Below are 23,008 nucleotides of genomic sequence, written 5' to 3' on the forward strand. Positions count from 1 at the left end.
TAAAAGACTGCAAGCAGAGATGGTCACATACACAACCAAAGACTGCAAGTAGAGACGGTCACATACACAATAAAAGACTGCAAGTAGAGACGGTCACATACACAACCAAAGACTGCAAGTAGAGACGGTCACATAGACAATAAAAGACTGCAAGCAGAGATGGTCACATACACAACCAAAGACTGCAAGTAGAGACGGTCACATACACAATAAAAGACTGCAAGTAGAGACGGTCACATACACAATAAAAGACTGCAAGTAGAGACGGTCACATACACAACCAAAGACTGCAAGTAGAGACGGTCACATAGACAATAAAAGACTGCAAGCAGAGATGGTCACATACACAACCAAAGACTGCAAGTAGAGATGGTCACATACACAATAAAAGACTGCAAGTAGAGACGGTCACATAGACAATAGAAGACTGCAAGCAGAGATGGTCATATACACAACCAAAGACTGCAAGTAGAGACGGTCACATACACAACCAAAGACTGCAAGTAGAGACGGTCACATACACAACCAAAGACTGCAAGTAGAGACGGTCACATACAGTACACAATAAAAGACTGCAAGCAGAGACGGTCACATACACAATAAAAGACTACAAGCAGAGATGGTCACATACACAACCAAAGACTGCAAGTAGAGACGGTCACATACACAACCAAAGACTGCAAGTAGAGACGGTCACATACAGTACACAATAAAAGACTGCAAGCAGAGATGGTCACATACACAATAAAAGACTGCAAGCAGAGATGGTCACATACACAACCAAAGACTGCAAGTAGAGACGGTCACATACACAATAAAAGACTGCAAGTAGAGACGGTCACATACACAACCAAAGACTGCAAGTAGAGACGGTCACATACACAATAAAAGACTGCAAGCAGAGATGGTCACATACACAACCAAAGACTGCAAGTAGAGATGGTCACATACACAATAAAAGACTGCAAGCAGAGATGGTCACATACACAACCAAAGACTGCAAGCAGAGATGGTCACATACACAACCAAAGACTGCAAGCAGAGATGGTCACATACACAACCAAAGACTGCAAGTAGAGACGGTCACATACAGTACACAATAAAAGACTGCAAGCAGAGGCGGTCACATACACAATAAAAGACTACAAGCAGAGATGGTCACATACACAACCAAAGACTGCAAGTAGAGACGGTCACATACACAACCAAAGACTGCAAGTAGAGACGGTCACAAACACAATAAAAGACTGCAAGTAGAGACGGTCACATACACAATAAAAGACTGCAAGTAGAGACGGTCACATACACAACCAAAGACTGCAAGTAGAGATGGTCACATACACAATAAAAGACTGCAAGCAGAGATGGTCACATACAGAACCAAAGACTGCAAGTAGAGACGGTCACATACACAAAAAAAGACTGCAAGTAGAGACGGTCACATACACAATAAAAGACTGCAAGTAGAGACGGTCACATACACAACCAAAGACTGCAAGTAGAGACGGTCACATACACAATAAAAGACTGCAAGCAGAGATGGTCACATACACAACCAAAGACTGCAAGTAGAGACGGTCACATACACAAAAAAAGACTGCAAGTAGAGACGGTCACATACACAATAAAAGACTGCAAGTAGAGACGGTCACATACACAATAAAAGACTGCAAGTAGAGACGGTCACATACACAACCAAAGACTGCAAGTAGAGATGGTCACATACACAATAAAAGACTGCAAGCAGAGATGGTCACATACACAACCAAAGACTGCAAGTAGAGACGGTCACATACACAATAAAAGACTGCAAGTAGAGACGGTCACATACACAATAAAAGACTGCAAGTAGAGACGGTCACATACACAATAAAAGACTGCAAGTAGAGACGGTCACATACACAACCAAAGACTGCAAGTAGAGATGGTCACATACACAATAAAAGACTGCAAGCAGAGATGGTCACATACACAACCAAAGACTGCAAGCAGAGATGGTCACATACACAACCAAAGACTGCAAGTAGAGACGGTCACATACAGTACACAATAAAAGACTGCAAGTAGAGACGGTCACATACACAATAAAAGACTGCAAGCAGAGATGGTCACATACACAACCAAAGACTGCAAGTAGAGACGGTCACATACACAAAAAAAGACTGCAAGTAGAGACGGTCACATACACAATAAAAGACTGCAAGCAGAGATGGTCACATACACAACCAAAGACTGCAAGTAGAGAAGGTCACATACACAATCAAAGACTGCAAGTAGAGACGGTCACATACACAATAAAAGACTGCAAGCAGAGACGGTCACATACACAATAAAAGACTGCAAGTAGAGACGGTCACATACACAATAAAAGACTGCAAGTAGAGATGGTCACATACACAACCAAAGACTGCAAGTAGAGATGGTCACATACACAACCAAAGACTGCAAGCAGAGATGGTCACATACACAACCAAAGACTGCAAGTAGAGACGGTCACATACACAAAAAAAGACTGCAAGTAGAGACGGTCACATACACAATAAAAGACTGCAAGTAGAGACGGTCACATACACAACCAAAGACTGCAAGTAGAGACGGTCACATACACAACCAAAGACTGCAAGTAGAGATGGTCACATACACAACCAAAGACTGCAAGTAGAGACGGTCACATACACAATAAAAGACTGCAAGTAGAGACGGTCACATACACAATAAAAGACTGCAAGTAGAGACGGTCACATACACAATAAAAGACTGCAAGTAGAGACGGTCACATACACAACCAAAGACTGCAAGTAGAGATGGTCACATACACAATAAAAGACTGCAAGCAGAGATGGTCACATACACAACCAAAGACTGCAAGCAGAGATGGTCACATACACAACCAAAGACTGCAAGTAGAGACGGTCACATACACAACCAAAGACTGCAAGTAGAGACGGTCACATACAGTACACAATAAAAGACTGCAAGTAGAGACGGTCACATACACAATAAAAGACTGCAAGCAGAGATGGTCACATACACAACCAAAGACTGCAAGTAGAGACGGTCACATACACAAAAAAAGACTGCAAGTAGAGACGGTCACATACACAATAAAAGACTGCAAGCAGAGATGGTCACATACACAACCAAAGACTGCAAGTAGAGAAGGTCACATACACAACCAAAGACTGCAAGTAGAGACGGTCACATACACAATAAAAGACTGCAAGCAGAGATGGTCACATACACAACCAAAGACTGCAAGTAGAGACGGTCACATAGACAATAAAAGACTGCAAGCAGAGATGGTCACATACACAACCAAAGACTGCAAGTAGAGACGGTCACATACACAATAAAAGACTGCAAGTAGAGACGGTCACATACACAACCAAAGACTGCAAGTAGAGACGGTCACATAGACAATAAAAGACTGCAAGCAGAGATGGTCACATACACAACCAAAGACTGCAAGCAGAGACGGTCACATAGACAATAAAAGACTGCAAGTAGAGACGGTCACATACACAATAAAAGACTGCAAGTAGAGACGGTCACATACACAACCAAAGACTGCAAGTAGAGACGGTCACATAGACAATAAAAGACTGCAAGCAGAGATGGTCACATACACAACCAAAGACTGCAAGTAGAGACGGTCACATAGAAAATAAAAGACTGCAAGCAGAGACGGTCATATACACAACCAAAGACTGCAAGTAGAGACGGTCACATAGACAATAAAAGACTGCAAGCAGAGATGGTCATATACACAACCAAAGACTGCAAGTAGAGACGGTCACATAGACAATAAAAGACTGCAAGCAGAGATGGTCACATACACAACCAAAGACTGCAAGTAGAGACGGTCACATAGACAATAAAAGACTGCAAGCAGAGATGGTCACATACACAACCAAAGACTGCAAGTAGAGACGGTCACATAGACAATAAAAGACTGCAAGCAGAGATGGTCATATACACAACCAAAGACTGCAAGTAGAGACGGTCACATAGACAATAAAAGACTGCAAGCAGAGATGGTCACATACACAACCAAAGACTGCAAGTAGAGACGGTCACATACACAATAAAAGACTGCAAGTAGAGACGGTCACATACAGTACACAATAAAAGACTGCAAGTAGAGACGGTCACATACACAACCAAAGACTGCAAGTAGAGACGGTCACATACAGTACACAATAAAAGACTGCAAGTAGAGACGGTCACATACACAATAAAAGACTGCAAGCAGAGATGGTCACATACACAACCAAAGACTGCAAGTAGAGACGGTCACATACACAACCAAAGACTGCAAGTAGAGACGGTCACATACACAATAAAAGACTGCAAGTAGAGACGGTCACATACACAATAAAAGACTGCAAGTAGAGACGGTCACATACACAACCAAAGACTGCAAGTAGAGACGGTCACATACACAATAAAAGACTGCAAGTAGAGACGGTCACATACACAATAAAAGACTGCAAGCAGAGATGGTCACATACACAACCAAAGACTGCAAGTAGAGACGGTCACATACACAACCAAAGACTGCAAGTAGAGACGGTCACATACACAATAAAAGACTGCAAGTAGAGACGGTCACATACACAACCAAAGACTGCAAGTAGAGATGGTCACATACACAATAAAAGACTGCAAGCAGAGATGGTCACATACACAACCAAAGACTGCAAGCAGAGATGGTCACATACACAACCAAAGACTGCAAGTAGAGACGGTCACATACACAACCAAAGACTCCAAGTAGAGACGGTCACATACACAATAAAAGACTGCAAGTAGAGACGGTCACATACACAACCAAAGACTGCAAGTAGAGATGGTCACATACACAATAAAAGACTGCAAGTAGAGACGGTCACATACACAACCAAAGACTGCAAGTAGAGATGGTCACATACACAATAAAAGACTGCAAGTAAAGACGGTCACATACACAATAAAAGACTGCAAGTAGAGATGGTCACATACACAATAAAAGACTGCAAGTAGAGATGGTCACATACACAATAAAAGACTGCAAGTAGAGACGGTCACATACAGTACACAATAAAAGACTGCAAGCAGAGATGGTCATATACACAATAAAAGACTGCAAGCAGAGATGGTCATATACACAATAAAAGACTGAAAGTAGAGACGGTCACATACACAACCAAAGACTGCAAGTAGAGATGGTCACATACACAATAAAAGACTGCAAGTAGAGATGGTCACATACACAATAAAAGACTGCAAGTAGAGACGGTCACATACAGTACACAATAAAATACTGCAAGCAGAGATGGTCATATACACAATAAAAGACTGCAAGTAGAGACGGTCACATACACAACCAAAGACTGCAAGTAGAGATGGTCACATACACAATAAAAGACTGCAAGTAGAGACGGTCACATACACAACCAAAGACTGCAAGTAGAGATGGTCACATACACAATAAAAGACTGCAAGTAGAGACGGTCACATACACAATAAAAGACTGCAAGTAGAGATGGTCAAATACACAATAAAAGACTGCAAGTAGAGACGGTCACATACAGTACACAATAAAAGACTGCAAGCAGAGATGGTCATATACACAATAAAAGACTGCAAGCAGAGACGGTCACATACACAATAAAATACTGCAAGCAGAGATGGTCACATACACAATAAAAGACTGCAAGTAGAGACGGTCACATACAGTACACAATAAAAGACTGCAAGCAGAGATGGTCATATACACAATAAAAGACTGCAAGCAGAGATGGTCATATACACAATAAAAGACTGCAAGTAGAGATGGTCACATACACAATGAAATACTGCAAGCAGAGATGGTCACATACACAATAAAAGACTGCAAGTAGAGACGGTCACATACAGTACACAATAAAAGACTGCAAGCAGAGATGGTCATATACACAATAAAATACTGCAAGCAGAGATGGTCATATACACAATAAAAGACTGCAAGTAGAGATGGTCACATACACAACCAAAGACTGCAAGTAGAGACGGTCACATACACAATAAAAGACTGCAAGTAGAGACGGTCACATACACAACCAAAGACTGCAAGTAGAGATGGTCACATACACAACCAAAGACTGCAAGTAGAGACGGTCACATACACAATAAAAGACTGCAAGTAGAGACGGTCACATACACAACCAAAGACTGCAAGTAGAGATGGTCACATACACAATAAAAGACTGCAAGTAGAGATGGTCACATACACAATAAAAGACTGCAAGTAGAGATGGTCACATACACAATAAAAGACTGCAAGTAGAGACGGTCACATACACAATAAAAGACTGCAAGTAGAGACGGTCACATACACAATAAAAGACTGCAAGTAGAGACGGTCACATACACAACCAAAGACTGCAAGTAGAGATGGTCACATACACAATAAAAGACTGCAAGTAGAGACGGTCACATACACAACCAAAGACTGCAAGTAGAGATGGTCACATACACAATAAAAGACTGCAAGTAGAGATGGTCACATACACAATAAAAGACTGCAAGTAGAGACGGTCACATACAGTACACAATAAAAGACTGCAAGCAGAGATGGTCATATACACAATAAAAGACTGCAAGCAGAGACGGTCACATACACAATAAAATACTGCAAGCAGAGATGGTCACATACACAATAAAAGACTGCAAGTAGAGACGGTCACATACAGTACACAATAAAAGACTGCAAGCAGAGATGGTCATATACACAATAAAAGACTGCAAGCAGAGACGGTCACATACACAATAAAATACTGCAAGCAGAGATGGTCATATACACAATAAAAGACTGCAAGCAGAGACGGTCACATACACAATAAAAGACTGCAAGCAGAGATGGTCATATACACAATAAAAGACTGCAAGTAGAGACGGTCACATACACAATAAAAGACTGCAAGCAGAGATGGTCACATAGACAATAAAAGACTGCAAGCAGAGATGGTCACATACACAACCAAAGACTGCAAGTAGAGACGGTCACATAGACAATAAAAGACTGCAAGCAGAGATGGTCACATACACAACCAAAGACTGCAAGTAGAGACGGTCACATAGACAATAAAAGACTGCAAGCAGAGATGGTCACATACACAACCAAAGACTGCAAGTAGAGACGGTCACATAGACAATAAAAGACTGCAAGCAGAGATGGTCACATACACAACCAAAGACTGCAAGTAGAGACGGTCACATAGACAATAAAAGACTGCAAGTAGAGACGGTCACATACACAACCAAAGACTGCAAGTAGAGACGGTCACATAGACAATAAAAGACTGCAAGCAGAGATGGTCACATACACAACCAAAGACTGCAAGCAGAGACGGTCACATAGACAATAAAAGACTGCAAGTAGAGACGGTCACATACACAATAAAAGACTGCAAGTAGAGACGGTCACATACACAACCAAAGACTGCAAGTAGAGACGGTCACATAGACAATAAAAGACTGCAAGCAGAGATGGTCACATACACAACCAAAGACTGCAAGTAGAGACGGTCACATAGACAATAAAAGACTGCAAGCAGAGACGGTCATATACACAACCAAAGACTGCAAGTAGAGACGGTCACATAGACAATAAAAGACTGCAAGCAGAGATGGTCATATACACAACCAAAGACTGCAAGTAGAGACGGTCACATAGACAATAAAAGACTGCAAGCAGAGATGGTCACATACACAACCAAAGACTGCAAGTAGAGACGGTCACATAGACAATAAAAGACTGCAAGCAGAGATGGTCACATACACAACCAAAGACTGCAAGTAGAGACGGTCTCATAGACAATAAAAGACTGCAAGCAGAGATGGTTACATACACAACCAAAGACTGCAAGTAGAGACGGTCACATACACAATAAAAGACTGCAAGCAGAGATGGTCACATACAAAATAAAAGACTGCAAGCAGAGATGGTCACATACACAATAAAAGACTGCAAGCAGAGACAGTCATATACACAATATATGACTGCAAGCAGAGATGGTCACATACACAATAAAAGACTGCAAATAGAGACGGTCATATACACAATAAAAGACTACAAGCAGAGATGGTCACATACACAATAAAAGACTGCAAGCAGAGATGGTCACATACACAATAAAAGACTGCAAGCAGAGACAGTCATATACACAATATATGACTGCAAGCAGAGATGGTCACATACACAATAAAAGACTGCAAATAGAGACGGTCATATACACAATAAAAGACTACAAGCAGAGATGGTCACATACACAATAAAAGACTGCAAGCAGAGATGGTCACATACACAATAAAAGACTGCAAGCAGAGATGGTCATATACACAATAAAAGACTGCAAGCAGAGACAGTCATATACACAATATATGACTGCAAGCAGAGATGGTCACATACACAATAAAAGACTGCAAGTAGAGACGGTCACATACACAATAAAAGACTGCAAGTAGAGTGGTCACAACTGTTCGGGATGTCTACAGAAAATAAGGTACAACTTGTATCACTTTTCTTCATACTAGGTTTTATTTGCTAATGCTGTAATCACTTACCTTGATTGTCATCGCCATTCATGGTTTCAAGCAGCGGTATGTGTGAGAGCGCTGGCTTTCCTAGAGGAGTTATATTCCTGAAATAACAAACATCGCATTAACTAGTAAGCCAATCTGACACATACTTATGTTCTTTCCTCATTATCTAATTATGCAAATTGTCTCTTCAGAGAGGAAGAGAACTAGAACTCTAGTGCCACCTATTGGAGGTAGCAATCCTAAAAGTCAATGTCGACCCTTTAACGAGCCTTGTTTCAACACTGAAAAACAAGTTGGTATTTGTAATTGTAATGACATGAGGAATCAAGCTGCCAGGTCGTTTATACAGAATATGGAGCACCGCAAAAATAAAACACTGGCGAAATTGCACGTTTCCCCCCCCCCCCCCCCCCCACATTTTCACTGCACTTGGCATTTTTAACTGAATGTTTGACTGCAGAGAAAAAAAATGAAGATATATTCTCCCTTCACCTGCTGCAGGTTAATACCATTTTTCATCGTGCTTGGTTCCCTTTAAATTCCATAGTATGTCAATTTTTTGCACCAATTTTCATTGCAAGTGTCATCCTTTGAACTGTATTAACTAAAACCCACACCGTTTCGGTGCAGTTTAGGTTTCTTTGTGTCCATTTTCCGCAAAAAATCTGCTGCAAACCCATTACATGTGCATGACCAATGTTCACTCATTGCCTATAAAATGCAGATGTTATTGGGGACATTTCTGAAAGCATCCCTTTCATCTACAAATTTCTAGGCCTGAAGATTGACTACATCATTTGAATGGGACAATTGCAAAACTTTCCACACCAAAATAAGCAGCCAATATGACACATGGAAATTTACCATTATTATGTGCAACTAGATTGCCCTGCCACTAAACAAAACAAACATTCATTCAGAGGGAATGTAAGGGCTGAGCGTTACCTGAAAAGGTGGCAGTGGCAATATACAACTTACATATTCACACTACCGTTCAAAAGTTTAGGGTCACTTAGAAATTTCCTTATTTTTGAGAGAAAAGCACAGTTTTTTCCAGTAAAGCTAACATTAAATGATTCAGAAATACACTCTATACATTGTTAATGTGGTAAATGACTGTTCTTGCTGCAAACATCTCATTTGTAATGCAATATCTTCATAGGTGTATAAAGTCCCATTTCCAACAACCAGCACTCCAGTGTTCTTATGGTACTTTGTGTTTGCTAACTGTGTAAGAAGGCTAATGGATGGTTAGAATACCCTTGAAAACCCTTGTGCAAGTATGTTAGCACAGCTGAAAACAGGTTGGCTGACTAGAGAAGCTATAAATCTGACCTTCCATTGAGCTAGTTGAGCATCTGTAGCATTACATTCGTTGGTTCCATTAAACTCTCAAAATGGCCAGAAAAAAAGAACTTTCATGTGAAACAGTCTATTCTTGTTCTTGGGAAAAAAAGGCTATTCCATGCGAGAAATTGCCAAGAAACTGAAGATTTCCTACAACTGTGTGTACTACTCCCTTCAGAGGAGAGTACAAACAGGCTCTAACCAGAGTAGAAAGAGAAGTGGGAGGCCCCGTTGCACAACTGAGCAACAAGACAAGTACATTAGAGTCTTCAGTTTGAGAAATCGACGCCTCACAGGTCCTCAACTGGCAGCTTCATTAAATAGTACACGCAAAACGCCAGTGTCAATGTCTACAGTGAAGAGGCGACTCCGGGAGTCTGGCCTTCAGGGCAGAGTGGCAAAGAAAAAGCCATATCCGAGACTGGCTAATAAAAGGAAAACATTAATATGGGCAAAAGAACACAGACGTTGGACAGAGGAAGATTGGAAAAAAGTGTTATGAACAGACGAATCCAAGTTTGAGGTGTTTGGATCACACAGAAGAACATTTGTGAGACGCAGAACAACTGAAAAGATGCTGGAAGAGTGCCTGACGCCATCTGTCAAGCATGGTGAACGTAATGTGATGGTCTGTGGTTGCTTTGGTGCTGATAAAGTGGGAGATTTGTACAAGGTAAAAGTGATTTTGACTAAGGAAGGCTATCACTCCATTTTGCAACGCCATGCCATACCCTGTGGACAGCGCTTGATTAGAGCCAATTTCATCCCACAACAGGACAATGACCGATAGCACACCTCCAAATTATGCAAGAACTATTTAGGGAAGAAGCAGGCAGCTGGTATTCTCTCTGTAATGGAGTGGCCAGCGCAGTCACCAGATCTCAACCCCATTGAGCTGTTGTGGGAGCAGCTTGACCGTATGGTACGCAAAAAGTGCCCATCAAGCCAAACCAACTTGTGCGAGGAGCTTCTAGAAGCATGGGGTGAAATTTCTGCAGATTACCTCAGCAAATTAACTGCTAGAATGCCAAAGGTCTGCAATGCTGTAATTGCTGCAAAGGGAGCATTCTTTGAGGAAAGCAAAGTTTGAAGGAGAAAATTATTATTTCAAATAAAAATCTTTTTTGCAAACCTTGTCAATGTCTGGACTAGATTTTAAATTCATTTGGCAACTCATTTAATTAATAAAAGTATGAGTTCTCATGGAAAACACAAAATTGTCTGGGTGACCCTACACTTTTGAATGGTAGTGTATATAGATATGTATAGACAGATTGAAAGATAGGGATATGTTTATTCATACATATATCTGTGTGTCTGTATATAGAGTATATATACACATTATATTAAGCCTGAAAGTGACACATACAGTAGGACAGGGAAGGGTTACGATAGGACCCGTCAGAGAAGTGTCACCTTGCCGTGGTTGACGGGCACACATGAATTGGCCGATTTATGCGCTAAGAACCTTCGCTTTTTTTGTAAGTACATCTTGCTGAGGGACAATGCAGTTGGACGTTGTTATTTCCATTGACTTTATATGTCTTGGCATTCACAGAGTGCTGCTGAGCCTTTTTATACATATAGCTATGTATAGACAGATTGTATGAATAAACATATCCCTATCTTTCATATATCGGTGTGTCTGTATATAGAGCATAAATATTATTATATACAGTCATGGCCAAAAGTTTAGAGAATGACACAAATATTATATTTTCACATGATCTGCTCGCCTCTGGTTTTTATGTGTGTTTGTCAGATGTTTTTATCACATACAGAAATATAATTGCAATCATATTATGAGTAACAAAAGGTTATATTGACAGTTAGAATGAGTTAATGCAGCAAGTCAATATTTGCAGTGTTGACCCTTCTTCTTCAGGACCTCAGCAATTCTCCCTGGCATGCTCTCAATCAACTTCTGGATCAAATCCTGACTGATAGCAGTCCATTCTTGCAAAATCAATGCTTTTATTTTGTCTGAATTTGAAGGTTTTGTTTGTCCACCCGTCTCTTGATGATTGACCACAAGTTCTCAATGGGATTAAGATCTGGGGAGTTTCCAGGCCATGGTCCCAAAATCTCTATGTTTTGTTCCCTGAGTCATTTAGTTATCACCTTTGCTTTATGGCAAGGTGCTCCATCATGTTGAAAAAGGCATTGTTGATCGCCAAACTGCTCTTGGACGGTTGGGAGAAGTTGCTCTTGGAGGATATTCTGGTACCATTCTTTATTCATGGCTGAGAAGCAGCCCCACACATGAATGGTTTCAGGATGCTTGACAGTTGGCATGAGGCAAGACTGGTGGTAGCGCTCACCTGGTCATCTCCAAATAAGCCGTTTTCCAGATGTCCCAAACAATCGAAAAGGGGATTCATCAGAGAAAATGACTTTACCCCAGTCCTCAGCAGTCCACTCCCTGTACTTCTTGCAGGATATCAGTCTGTCCATGATGTTTTTTCTGGAGAGAAGTGGCTTCTTTGCTGCCCTCCTTGAGACCAGGCCTTGCTCCAAGAGTCTCCGCCTCACAGTGCGTGCAGATACACTCACACCTGCCTGCTGCCATTCCTGAGCAAGCTCTGCACTGCTGGTAGCCCGATCCCGCAGCTGAAACACTTTTAAGAGACGGTCCTGGCGCTTGCTGGTCTTTCTTGGGCACCCTGGAGCCTTTTTGGCAACAAGGGAACCTCTCTCCTTGAAGTTCTTGATGATGCGATAGATTGTTGACTGAGGTGCAATCTTTCTAGCTGCGATACTCTTCCGTTAGGCCATTTTTGTGCAGTGCAATGATGACTGCACGTGTTTCTTCAGAGATAACCATGGTTAACAGAAGAGAAACAATGATGCCAAGCACCAGCCTCCTTTTAAAGTGTCCAGTGGTGTCATTCTTACTTAATCATGACAGATTGATCTCCAGCCCTGTCCTCATCAACACCCACACCTGTGTTAATGGAGCAATCACTGAAACGATGTTAGCTGGTCCTTTTAAGGCAGGGCTGCAATGATGTTGAAATGTGTTTTGGGGGATAAAGTTCATTTTCTAGGCAAATATTGAATTTGCAAGTAATTGCTGTTAAGCTGATCACTCTTTATAACATTCTGGAGTATATGCAAAGTGCCATTAGAAAAAATGAAGCAGTAGACTTTGTAAAAATTAATATTTGTGTCATTCTCAAAACTTTTGGCCATGACTGTACACCCACACGCACCATATTTTTCAGACTGTGAAAGGCCATATCAGGTTTAGGCTACTTTCACACTTGTGTTTTTTTGCGCTGCGTGCGCAGTAGGGTGACCGGATCTCATATGGGGGGGAAAAAATGTCAGAATCTTGTTCGTCTGGACCCCACAAAACTATTCCCCTTTCCAGATATTGAGAGAGCCAAAATTTGAGCTCGATCAAACGACGTTAACCCGTACCGCTCGTCGCTCAAAGTTTGAAAAAATCCAAATTGAGGTATTTTAAGATTTAGGTATTTTGCATAGTCTGTTAGACTATAAAGAATGTGACAACAACATTGCAGAAATAGCCCTGACCAAATTTTCGAACCATTTGTGGTATTTGAATGCAGAGTTGGTGGGATTATCGTTTTTTGATCCCACCATTACAGACAATGAAAAGTTGTTAATGGCTAATAAATTGCTCAGTAGCACAGATGAACCATCAGAGCACGCTAACCTACATGAGTTGATAATTTTACATAGTTATCTCATCTATTCTAGAGCTTTTGTTAAAGTAGTTTTTGAAACGTCAGAATATAATGCTCGGCATTTGCTTACAACTTGCAGGACATATTGCTTTTGTTCTTCATCTTTTGTCAGAAGGTCGTTAAAGTCGGTTACTTCCTACCTCTTTTAATTTTTCTTTCCTAACTTTTGGATTTACAACCCTAGCGTGCTCTGATGGTTCATCTGTGCTACTGAGCAATTTATTAGCCATTAACAACTTTTCATTGTCTGTAATAGTGGGATCAAAAAACGATAATCCCACCAACTCTGCATTCAAATACCACAAATGGTTCGAAAATTTGGTCAGGGCTATTTCTGCAATGTTGTTGTCACATTCTTTATAGTCTAACAGACTATGCAAAATACCTAAATCTTAAAATACCTCAATTTGGATTTTTTCAAACTTTGAGCGACGAGCGGCACGGGTTAACGTCGTTTGATCGAGCTCAAATTTTGGCTTTCTCAATATCTGGAAAGGGGAATAGTTTTGTGGGGTCCAGATGGACAAAATTCAGACATCGATTTTTTGCGGTCACCCTAGTGCGCAGTGCCAACGCGCATAAAAAAACGCATTATGCGTTTTTATGCGTTTTCTTGTTTTTTGCAAAAAAAAAATGCATGCATTTTTCTGTGCTGATGTGTGCATAACCATGCGCACGTCAGCGCTCCCATAGACTTTAATGGGTTTTTGGGTGAATTTTGTGCGCATTGCGTGCGCATGCGTTTTTTTGAGACAGGTCGGACGCACAAAAAATGCAACAGGATGCATTTTGTGCGCCCGGGCGCACACTACAAAAAAATGCATGCGCATACAAACACGTACAAACGCATGACAATGTGCATCCATGTTAAGTATAGGAAAAATGTATGCGCAAAAACGCAACGCAAGTGTGAATCCAGCCTTATACAGCAGAAAATAGGACCATCGTATTTTATACAAAATTAAAACTTTCCACGGTAGCATATCAAGGCTCCTATTAGTTTTTCTCTGCAGGAGATATATTATACATACAGCTCTGGCAAAAATTAAGAGACCACCACATCAAAACCCTGGTAAGGGCAACCCATTATTCATACCAGAACCCCATTGAAAACCTCTGGAATGTAATCAATAGGATGACGGATAGTTCAAGCCATCAAACAAAGAAGAACTGCTTAAATTTTTGTACCAGGAGTGGCATAAGGTCACTCAAAAGCAGTGTGAAGGACTGGTGGAAAGCATGCCAAGACGCATGAAAGCTGTGATTAAAAATCGTGGTTATTCCACAAAATATTGATTTCTGAACTCTTCCTGAGCGAAAACATTAGTATTGTTGTTTCTAAAAGATTATGAACTGGGGTTGGGTTTTTTTTTCTAATTTTGACCATTTCTCATTTTCAGAAAAAAAATACTAAATTTAGTACTTGGAAATTCGGAGACATGTTGTCAGTAGTTTATAGATTAAAAGAAGAATTTACAATTTACTCAAAAATATACCTAATAAAGAGAAAAATCAGACAAACTGAACATTTGAAAGTGGTCTCTTAATTTTTGCCAGAGCTATATCTAGCTTTACAGAATGGACACAAATACAAACTCAGCTTGGCACGCACAAAGCTTGGATGGACAGAAACACTCGAAGCTTGGACAAACGCACAAAGCTTGGACGGACAGAAAAACATGAAGCTTGGACGGACAGAAAAGCATGAAGCTTGGACGGACAGAAACGCACAAAGCTTGGACGGACAGAAACGCACAAAGCTTGGACGGACAGAAACGCACGAAGCTTGGACGGACAGAAACGCACGAAGCTTGGACGGACAGAAACGCACAAAGCTTGGACGGACAGAAACGCACAAAGCTTGGACGGACAGAAACGCACGAAGCTTGGACGGACAGAAACGCACGAAGCTTGGACGGACAGAAACGCACAAAGCTTGGACGGACAGAAACGCACAAAGCTTGGACAGATAGAAACGCACAAAGCTTGGATGGACAGAAACGCACGAAGCTTGGACGGACACGCACACACTAAGCTTGGACGGACACAAACACACGCACTAAGCTTGGATCGACACACACACACACACACACACACACACTAAGCTTGGACGGACACAAACACACACACTAAGCTTGGACGGACAAGCACACACACTAAGCTTGGATGTACACACGCACACACATACACACACAAAGCTTGGACGAACACACACACACTAAGCTTAGACGGACACACACACACACTAAGCTTGGACGGATACAAACACACACACTAAGCTTGGACGGACACAAGCACACACTAAGCTTGGACGGACACAAGCACACACTAAGCTTGGACGGACACACACACACTAAGCTTGGACGGATACAAACACACACACTAAGCTTGGACAGACACAAGCACACACACTAAGCTTGGACGGACACAAACACACATTAAGCTTGGACGGACACACACACACACACACACTAGGCTTGGACGGACTCAAAAACAAACACTAAGCTTGGACGGACACAAGCACACACTAAGCTTGGACGGACACACACTATGCTTGGACGGACACAAGCACACACACTAAGCTTGGAAGGACACAAAAACACACACTAAGCTTGGACGGACACACGCACACACTAAGCTTGGACGGAGACACACACACTAAGCTTAGATGGACACACACTAAGCTTGGACGGATACAAACACACACTAAGCTTGGACAGACACCAGCACAGACACTAAGCTTGGACGGACACACACACTAAGCTTGGACGGACACAAGCACACACACTAAGCTTGGACGGACACAAGCACACACACTAAGCTTGGACGGACACAAGCACACACACTAAGCTTGGACGGACACAAGCACACACACTAAGCTTGGACGGACACAAGCACACACACTAAGCTTGGACGGACACAAACACACACTAAGCTTGGACGGACACAAACACACACACTATGTTTGGACAGACAAAAACACACACTAAGCTTGGATGGACACAAACACACACTAAGCTTGGACGGACACAAGCACACACACCAAGCTTGGACGGACACAAACACACACTAAGCTTGGACGGACACAAACACACACACTATGTTTGGACAGACAAAAACACACACTAAGCTTGGATGGACACAAACACACACTAAGCTTGGACGGACACAAGCACACACACCAAGCTTGGACGGACACAAACACACACTAAGCTTGGACGGACACACGCACACACACTATGTTTGGACAGACACATACACAAACACTATAAGCTTGGATACACCTACAGGCTCAGATTGGACACACTCACACTGCAGCAAAACAAGGGCTGTGGCTGGCATCCTAGAGGAGTTATGACTTCTCACTAACTTTTTTTTTTACGTAATAAATTGGTAAATACTAATACATTTTCATTTCTTAAGCAATCAGCAAACATTTAATTCTTGAATATAAATCCCTGTAACAAAACAATAAAAAGAACAGTGTAGATGCTGCAAAAATGCTAATTTAGTGAACTGGAACAAAAAACTGTTTAGTGGAAAGTGGTGCTGTAGTCCGTATATGCTGAAATGTGCCAACAGCAGATGTTACCTACCCAGAGGAATAGAAGGTTGATTCTTCAGGGCATTCACAACTCTTGACTAAGACGGAGCCACTTTCTGCACCTCCATTACTGACTTCTGGGGCACACAATGCAAGTCAAAAACTTAATATGTTATACTCATTTAAAATAAAAAACAACAAAAAAGACAGTGTAATGTTATATTTTCTATATATACAAAATGCAAATGTGTCCACAAACAAATTTATAAGAAACAAATTAATGCCTTCTGCTACAGAAGCTATTTGTTATAACAGGGAAAAACGGCGATCCAAGAAGGCTTTTTGTGGCCCGTTTTTGCGGGAGACCGCAAAAATCACGGCAATACGGCCCGCAAAGACGGGATACAAAAAACCCAGCAAATGTAAAAGTAGCCTAGGGTGCCATATCACAGTGCCACATTTTTTCCTGTAATTCTGCTAACTAAGTGCACATGTATGATATCACTATATATAACAAGTATATTATATATATACTACTAGCTGAAGAGCCCGGCACTAACTGTGGTTAGTTATAGAAAATTATAATTATCCTCCATCCCATAGTCCCATGCCCATATACCCATCATACATATTCGCCATCCCATAGTCGAGTGCCCATATACCCATCACACATCCTTCTTCTCATAGTCCCGTGCCCATATACCCATCATACATATCCGCCATCCCATAGTCCTGTGCCCATATATCCGTCATACATATCCTCCATCCCATAGTCCCGTGCCCATATACCCATCATACATATCCGCCATCCCATAGTCCCGTGCCCATATACCCGTCATACATATCCTCCATCCCATAGTCCCGTGCCCATATATCCGTCATACATATCCGCCATCCCATAGTCCCGTGCCCATATATCCGTCATACATATCCTCCATCCCATAGTCCCGTGCCCATATACCCATCATACATATCCGCCATCCCATAGTCCCGTGCCCATATATCAGTCATACATATCCTCCATCCCATAGTCCAGTGCCCATATACCCATCACACATCCTCCATCCCATAGTTAACCATTATGACATCATAATGAGCGGCGGGGCTTGCAACCTATGATGACATCAGCGTCGCCATGGCAACCATTATGACATCATAATGAGGGGCGGGGCTTGATACACACTTTTTCCCCATTATGTAGATAGGGGTAAAATTGTTTGGTGAATTGGAATGCGCGGGGTTAAAATTTCCCCTCACAATATAGCCTAGGACGCTCTCGGGGTCCAGACGTGTGACTGCGCCAAATTTTGTGGCTGTAGCTGCGACGGTGCGGATGCCAATCCTGGACATACACACGATAAAGTCACACTACAAAGGCATGGTGAAGAATGCTAAAATTATTAGAAAAACAAAATTATCTCCACATGGTAATATTAAAAAATTGACCCAATACTGTGTAGCATATCATTATTTACAATGGGACCCTATGGGTGATGGATAACAGACTGCATAACCTGGAGAAATACACAGCAAGTATTGACAGTAGTAGTGACAGTGGTAGTGACAGTATTACCAGTGGCCGATAAAATGGAACATAGCATTCTTTGAGGTGCTGGCTCTATAGATCTGCACAAAAACATTAAGTAGGTTTAGAAAAAATTCTATGAAGTTACAAAGCTTTATAAAAAAAAAAAAAAAAGGAATTGATGCTTTGTTCCCACAATGATTAAAAGGTGCAGAAAATCTGCAACATCAAAACCGCACCAATTACAGTAGCTATAATAGGTAAAAAAAAAAAAAAAAATTATGCATTTGTAGGTTCTTTGTAAATGTGCTTGATGTTACAGCGTTGGGCTATGTGCCCGCGATCAGGATCAGTAGCGTTTTGGATGCAGCATGTCAATTTCTGCAGCTAGCGTCTCCGCTGAGTATTTTCAACAATAAAATGTCATGTACCTAAAAACAAGTGCAGTCATTTAGAACGCAGTGAATATACGCTGCGTCCAAAACGCTACCCATTGCTGATCGTGGCCACGTAGTCTTAATGTTTTTTCACGATGCGGTTTTTATCTGTTTTGGTATGTCACATTTTAAATAAAGTTGCACTGTTTTTGAAATGCCATGCATTTCTTTTGTAAAAATGCACTAAAAACACATGCTGCAGACTGCTGGCATGTAATGCAATTCTATAGGTAAAATCTGCACAGAAAAACACAAGAGAAGTAGACTTTTTGTGGGAACAATTCAGTTTAAAATGCATAAAAAAGAAGCCGAACAGGCATGAGATTTCCATAAATTAACAACTGTAATAGCCTCTGTTTTTTTGCAAAGTGTAAAATATGCAAATTTAGAGTTCTTGAACTTACGGTAATTGTTCAAAATAAACCATTAGGTTAACAAAAGAGTCAAATCAGGTGTGACCACTGTTTGCCTTTAAAAGCATAATTTCTTCTAAGTACACACTGCCACCGAGTAGGAGATTTTGTAGGATTAGAGTCAGGTGTATTAGAAACCACTTATACCAAACAGGTGATAACGATCATCATTTTCATATGCATGTTGAAAGAGAGTCATTAACAGAGTCAGCTATGTACTGTAAATGGCTCAACACGGAGTAAGGAACAGGAACTCTGCTAAAAAGAGGAGGTTGCAGAGATCATTTCAAATCACAGGTTATACACAATGGAAAGAATAAGCCCAGCAACAAGACACAAGGTACTTATAATGCATCAGCAAAGTCTCTCACAGGTAAAGATTTCAAAGCAGACTGGGGTTTCAAAATATGCTCATGAATGCCTTTTGAAAAAGCATCAAGAAATTGGAAACATTGAAGATCGTAGATGTTTTTGTCAGCCAAGGAAACTTAGCACAGCAGATGAAAGGCACATAGAATCATAGAATCATAGAATCGTAGAGTTGGAAGGGACCTCCTGGGCCATCTGGTCCAACCCCCTGCTCAAAGCAGGATTCGCTAAATCATCCCAGACAGATGTCTGTGCAGCCTCTGTTTGAAGCCTTCTATTGAAGAACTCACCACCTCTCATGGCAGCCTGTTCCACTCATTGATCACTCTGTCAAAAAGTTTTTTCTAATATCTAATCTGTGTCTCCTCCCATTCAGTTTCCTCCCATTGCTTCTAGTCTTTCCTTGTGCAAATAAGAATTAAGATGATCCTTCTACAATGTGACAGCCCTTGAGATATTTGTAGACAGTTATTAAGTCTCCTCTCAGTCTTCTCTTCTGCAAGCTAAACATTCCCAAATCCTGCAACCTTTCCTCATAAGACAGGGTTTGCAGACCGGTCACCATTCTGGTCGCTCTTTTCTGAACTTGCTCCAGTTTGTTGATGCCTTTTTTAAAATGTGGCGCCCAAAACTGGACACAGTATTCCAGATGAGGTCTGACCAAAGAGGAGTAGAGGGCAATAATGACTTCACTTGATCTAGACTGTATGCTTCTGTTAATACATCCTAGAATTGCATTTGCCTTTTTTGTTGCTGCATCACACTGGCGACGCATATTCAGTCTGTGATCTATTAGTATTCCCAAGTCTTTTTCATATGTGCTGTTGCTTAGTCCTATTCCTCCCATTCTGTATATGCTTTTTTTCATTTTTATTGCCCAGATGTAGTACTTTGCATTTTTCCCTGTTAAAAACCATTTTATTAGTTGGTGCCCACTGCTTCAGTTTATTTATATAATTTTTGAATCCTCTCTCTCTCTCTTCTCTAGTATTAGCTATCCCTCCAAGCTTTGTGTCATCAGCAAATTTAAAGAGTTTACCCTCAATTCCTTCATCTAAATCGTTGATAAAGATGTTGAACAATACAGGACCCAGGACAGAGCCCTGTGGTACCCCACTTGAGACATTCTTCCAACTGGATGTGCAGCCATTTATGACCACCCTTTGGGTCCGATCACTAAGCCAGTTATGAATCCACCTAACAGTTGCCTTGTCCATTCCATACTTAGTCATTTTTTCAATAAGGATTGTGAGAGATACTTTGTCAAATGCTTTGCTGAAGTCAAGATACACTATATCTACAGCATTTCCCTGATCCACCCAATCAGTGATTCTGTCATAGAAGGAAATTAAGTTAGTCTGACATGACTTATTAGTTACAAACCCATGCTGACTCTGTTTAATCACTTCATTCTTATTCAGGTACTTACATACATGTTGTTTAATAATTTGTTCAAAGATCTTTCCTAGTATAGAAGTCAGACTCACCGGCCTATAGTTGCCTGGGTCCACATTTTTCCCCTTTTTGAAGATAGGAACAACATTTGCTCTTCTCCAGTCTTCTGGGACTTCTCCTGTTCTCCAAGAATTTTCAAAGATTATGGAGAGGGGTTCAAAAATTTCTTCTGCTCTCTCCTTCAGTACTCTGGGGTGTAATTCATCTGGACCTGGAGACTTCAATTCATTTAGGTTAGCTAAGTGTTTCCTCACTATCTTTCTATTTATAGATATCCTGGATTCTTCTATTCCCTTAATAGGACAGTAAAGATCAGTTGATGTTACATTTACTTTCTGAGAGAAAAAAGATGTAAAATAGGAATTTAAAAGTTAGGCTTTCTCAACATCCTGTCTTACCATTTCATCATTTCCATCCTGTAAAAATCCTATAGCATCTTTGACTTTTCTTTTACTTTTGACATATCCCCAAAACCCTTCATTATTGCTTTTGACGTCTCTTGCAAGCCTCAACTCATTGTCAGCTTCAAGCAATCTGATTTGTGCCCTGCAAGTTCTGCAGACAGCATTATATTCTTCTTTAGATATGCCTCCCACCTTCCATTTTATAAACATTTCTTTCTTCCTTTTTAGCATGTGCTTAAGTTCTGTGTTCATCCATCCTGGTTTCCTTAAATGCTTCCTATTCTTCCCTTGTTAACAATTGTGCTTTGAGAATTTCATTTTTCAAGATTTTCCATCCTTCCTGGACATTTTTGTCCTTAAATATATCCAGCCATTGGATCCCTTCAATTCTCTTTCTGAATCCCTCAAAATCTGCTATTTTTATAGTTATCCAAAATTCTAAAAATAGTATGGTCGCTACCTCCTAGGGTCCCAGCCACTTTTACCTCCTCAACCATTTCCTCCCTGTTTATAAGGATTAGATCCAAGGTAGCAGATCCCCTTGTGTTCTCCCCTACCTTTTGGAAGATAAAGTTGTCAGCAAGAGAGGATAAGAATTTCCTTGACCTGTTAGTTTTGCCTGAGAGAGATTCCCAACAAATATCAGGATACTTGAAATCTCCCATTAAAACTACAGTATTTTTCGGACTATAAGACGCACCGGACCATAAGACGCACCCCAATTTTCAGAAGGAAAATAGGGAAAAAAATAATAATGTGTCAAATGGGGGTCCGTCTTACAGTCCGAATTCAGCTTACCTGGGAAGGGATCCAGCACAGGTGAAGGAGTGGTGACAGGGGTCATTCAGTGGTCCAGGTTCGTGTGGTAGCGGCTCTCTGCTGGGGCAGGTTGGTTGTGCTGGAGCAGCTGGACTGGGCTGTACTGGGGCAGGTGGGCTGTGCTGGGGCAGGTGGGCTGTGCTGGGGCAGGTGGGCTGTGGCAGCTGTGCTGGGGCTGGGGCAGCTGGGTTGGGCTAGCTGTGCTGGGGCAGCTGTGCTGGGGAATCTGGGCTGTGCTGGGGCAGCTGTGCTGGGGCTGGAGCAGGTGGGCTCTGTGGGGTGAGGGTGGCGGCTCTCTGTGCTCCGATGCAGGGGTGGCGGCGGCTCCGCCGGCATTTCCTCCAAGCTCGGAGGCCCCCATGTTGCGATGGCCTCCGGGAACATGGACACCGGGAAGATGGCCGCCGGTCCGGGGAC

General features: G+C 41.5%; 1 protein-coding gene across 3 annotated transcripts in view; it reads right to left on the bottom strand.

Annotated features, from left to right (window-relative positions):
* Positions 1 to 23,008, bottom strand: part of BRPF3 (bromodomain and PHD finger containing 3) — a 139,453-nt gene that overhangs the window by 27,408 nt on the left and 89,037 nt on the right. For all 3 annotated transcript variants that reach the window (XM_073561053.1, XM_073561051.1, XM_073561052.1), the window contains 2 exons: positions 17,222 to 17,306; positions 8,587 to 8,663 (listed from right to left, as the gene is read on the bottom strand). In XM_073561053.1, the coding sequence (XP_073417154.1) occupies positions 8,587 to 8,663; positions 17,222 to 17,306 (162 nt within the window). The remainder of the gene's footprint in view (positions 1 to 8,586; positions 8,664 to 17,221; positions 17,307 to 23,008) is intronic.

Source organism: Dendrobates tinctorius, unplaced genomic scaffold (assembly GCF_039654945.1).
Source record: "Dendrobates tinctorius isolate UK_male_01 unplaced genomic scaffold, ASM3965494v1 ptg000312l, whole genome shotgun sequence".
Taxonomy (NCBI): domain Eukaryota; kingdom Metazoa; phylum Chordata; class Amphibia; order Anura; family Dendrobatidae; genus Dendrobates; species Dendrobates tinctorius.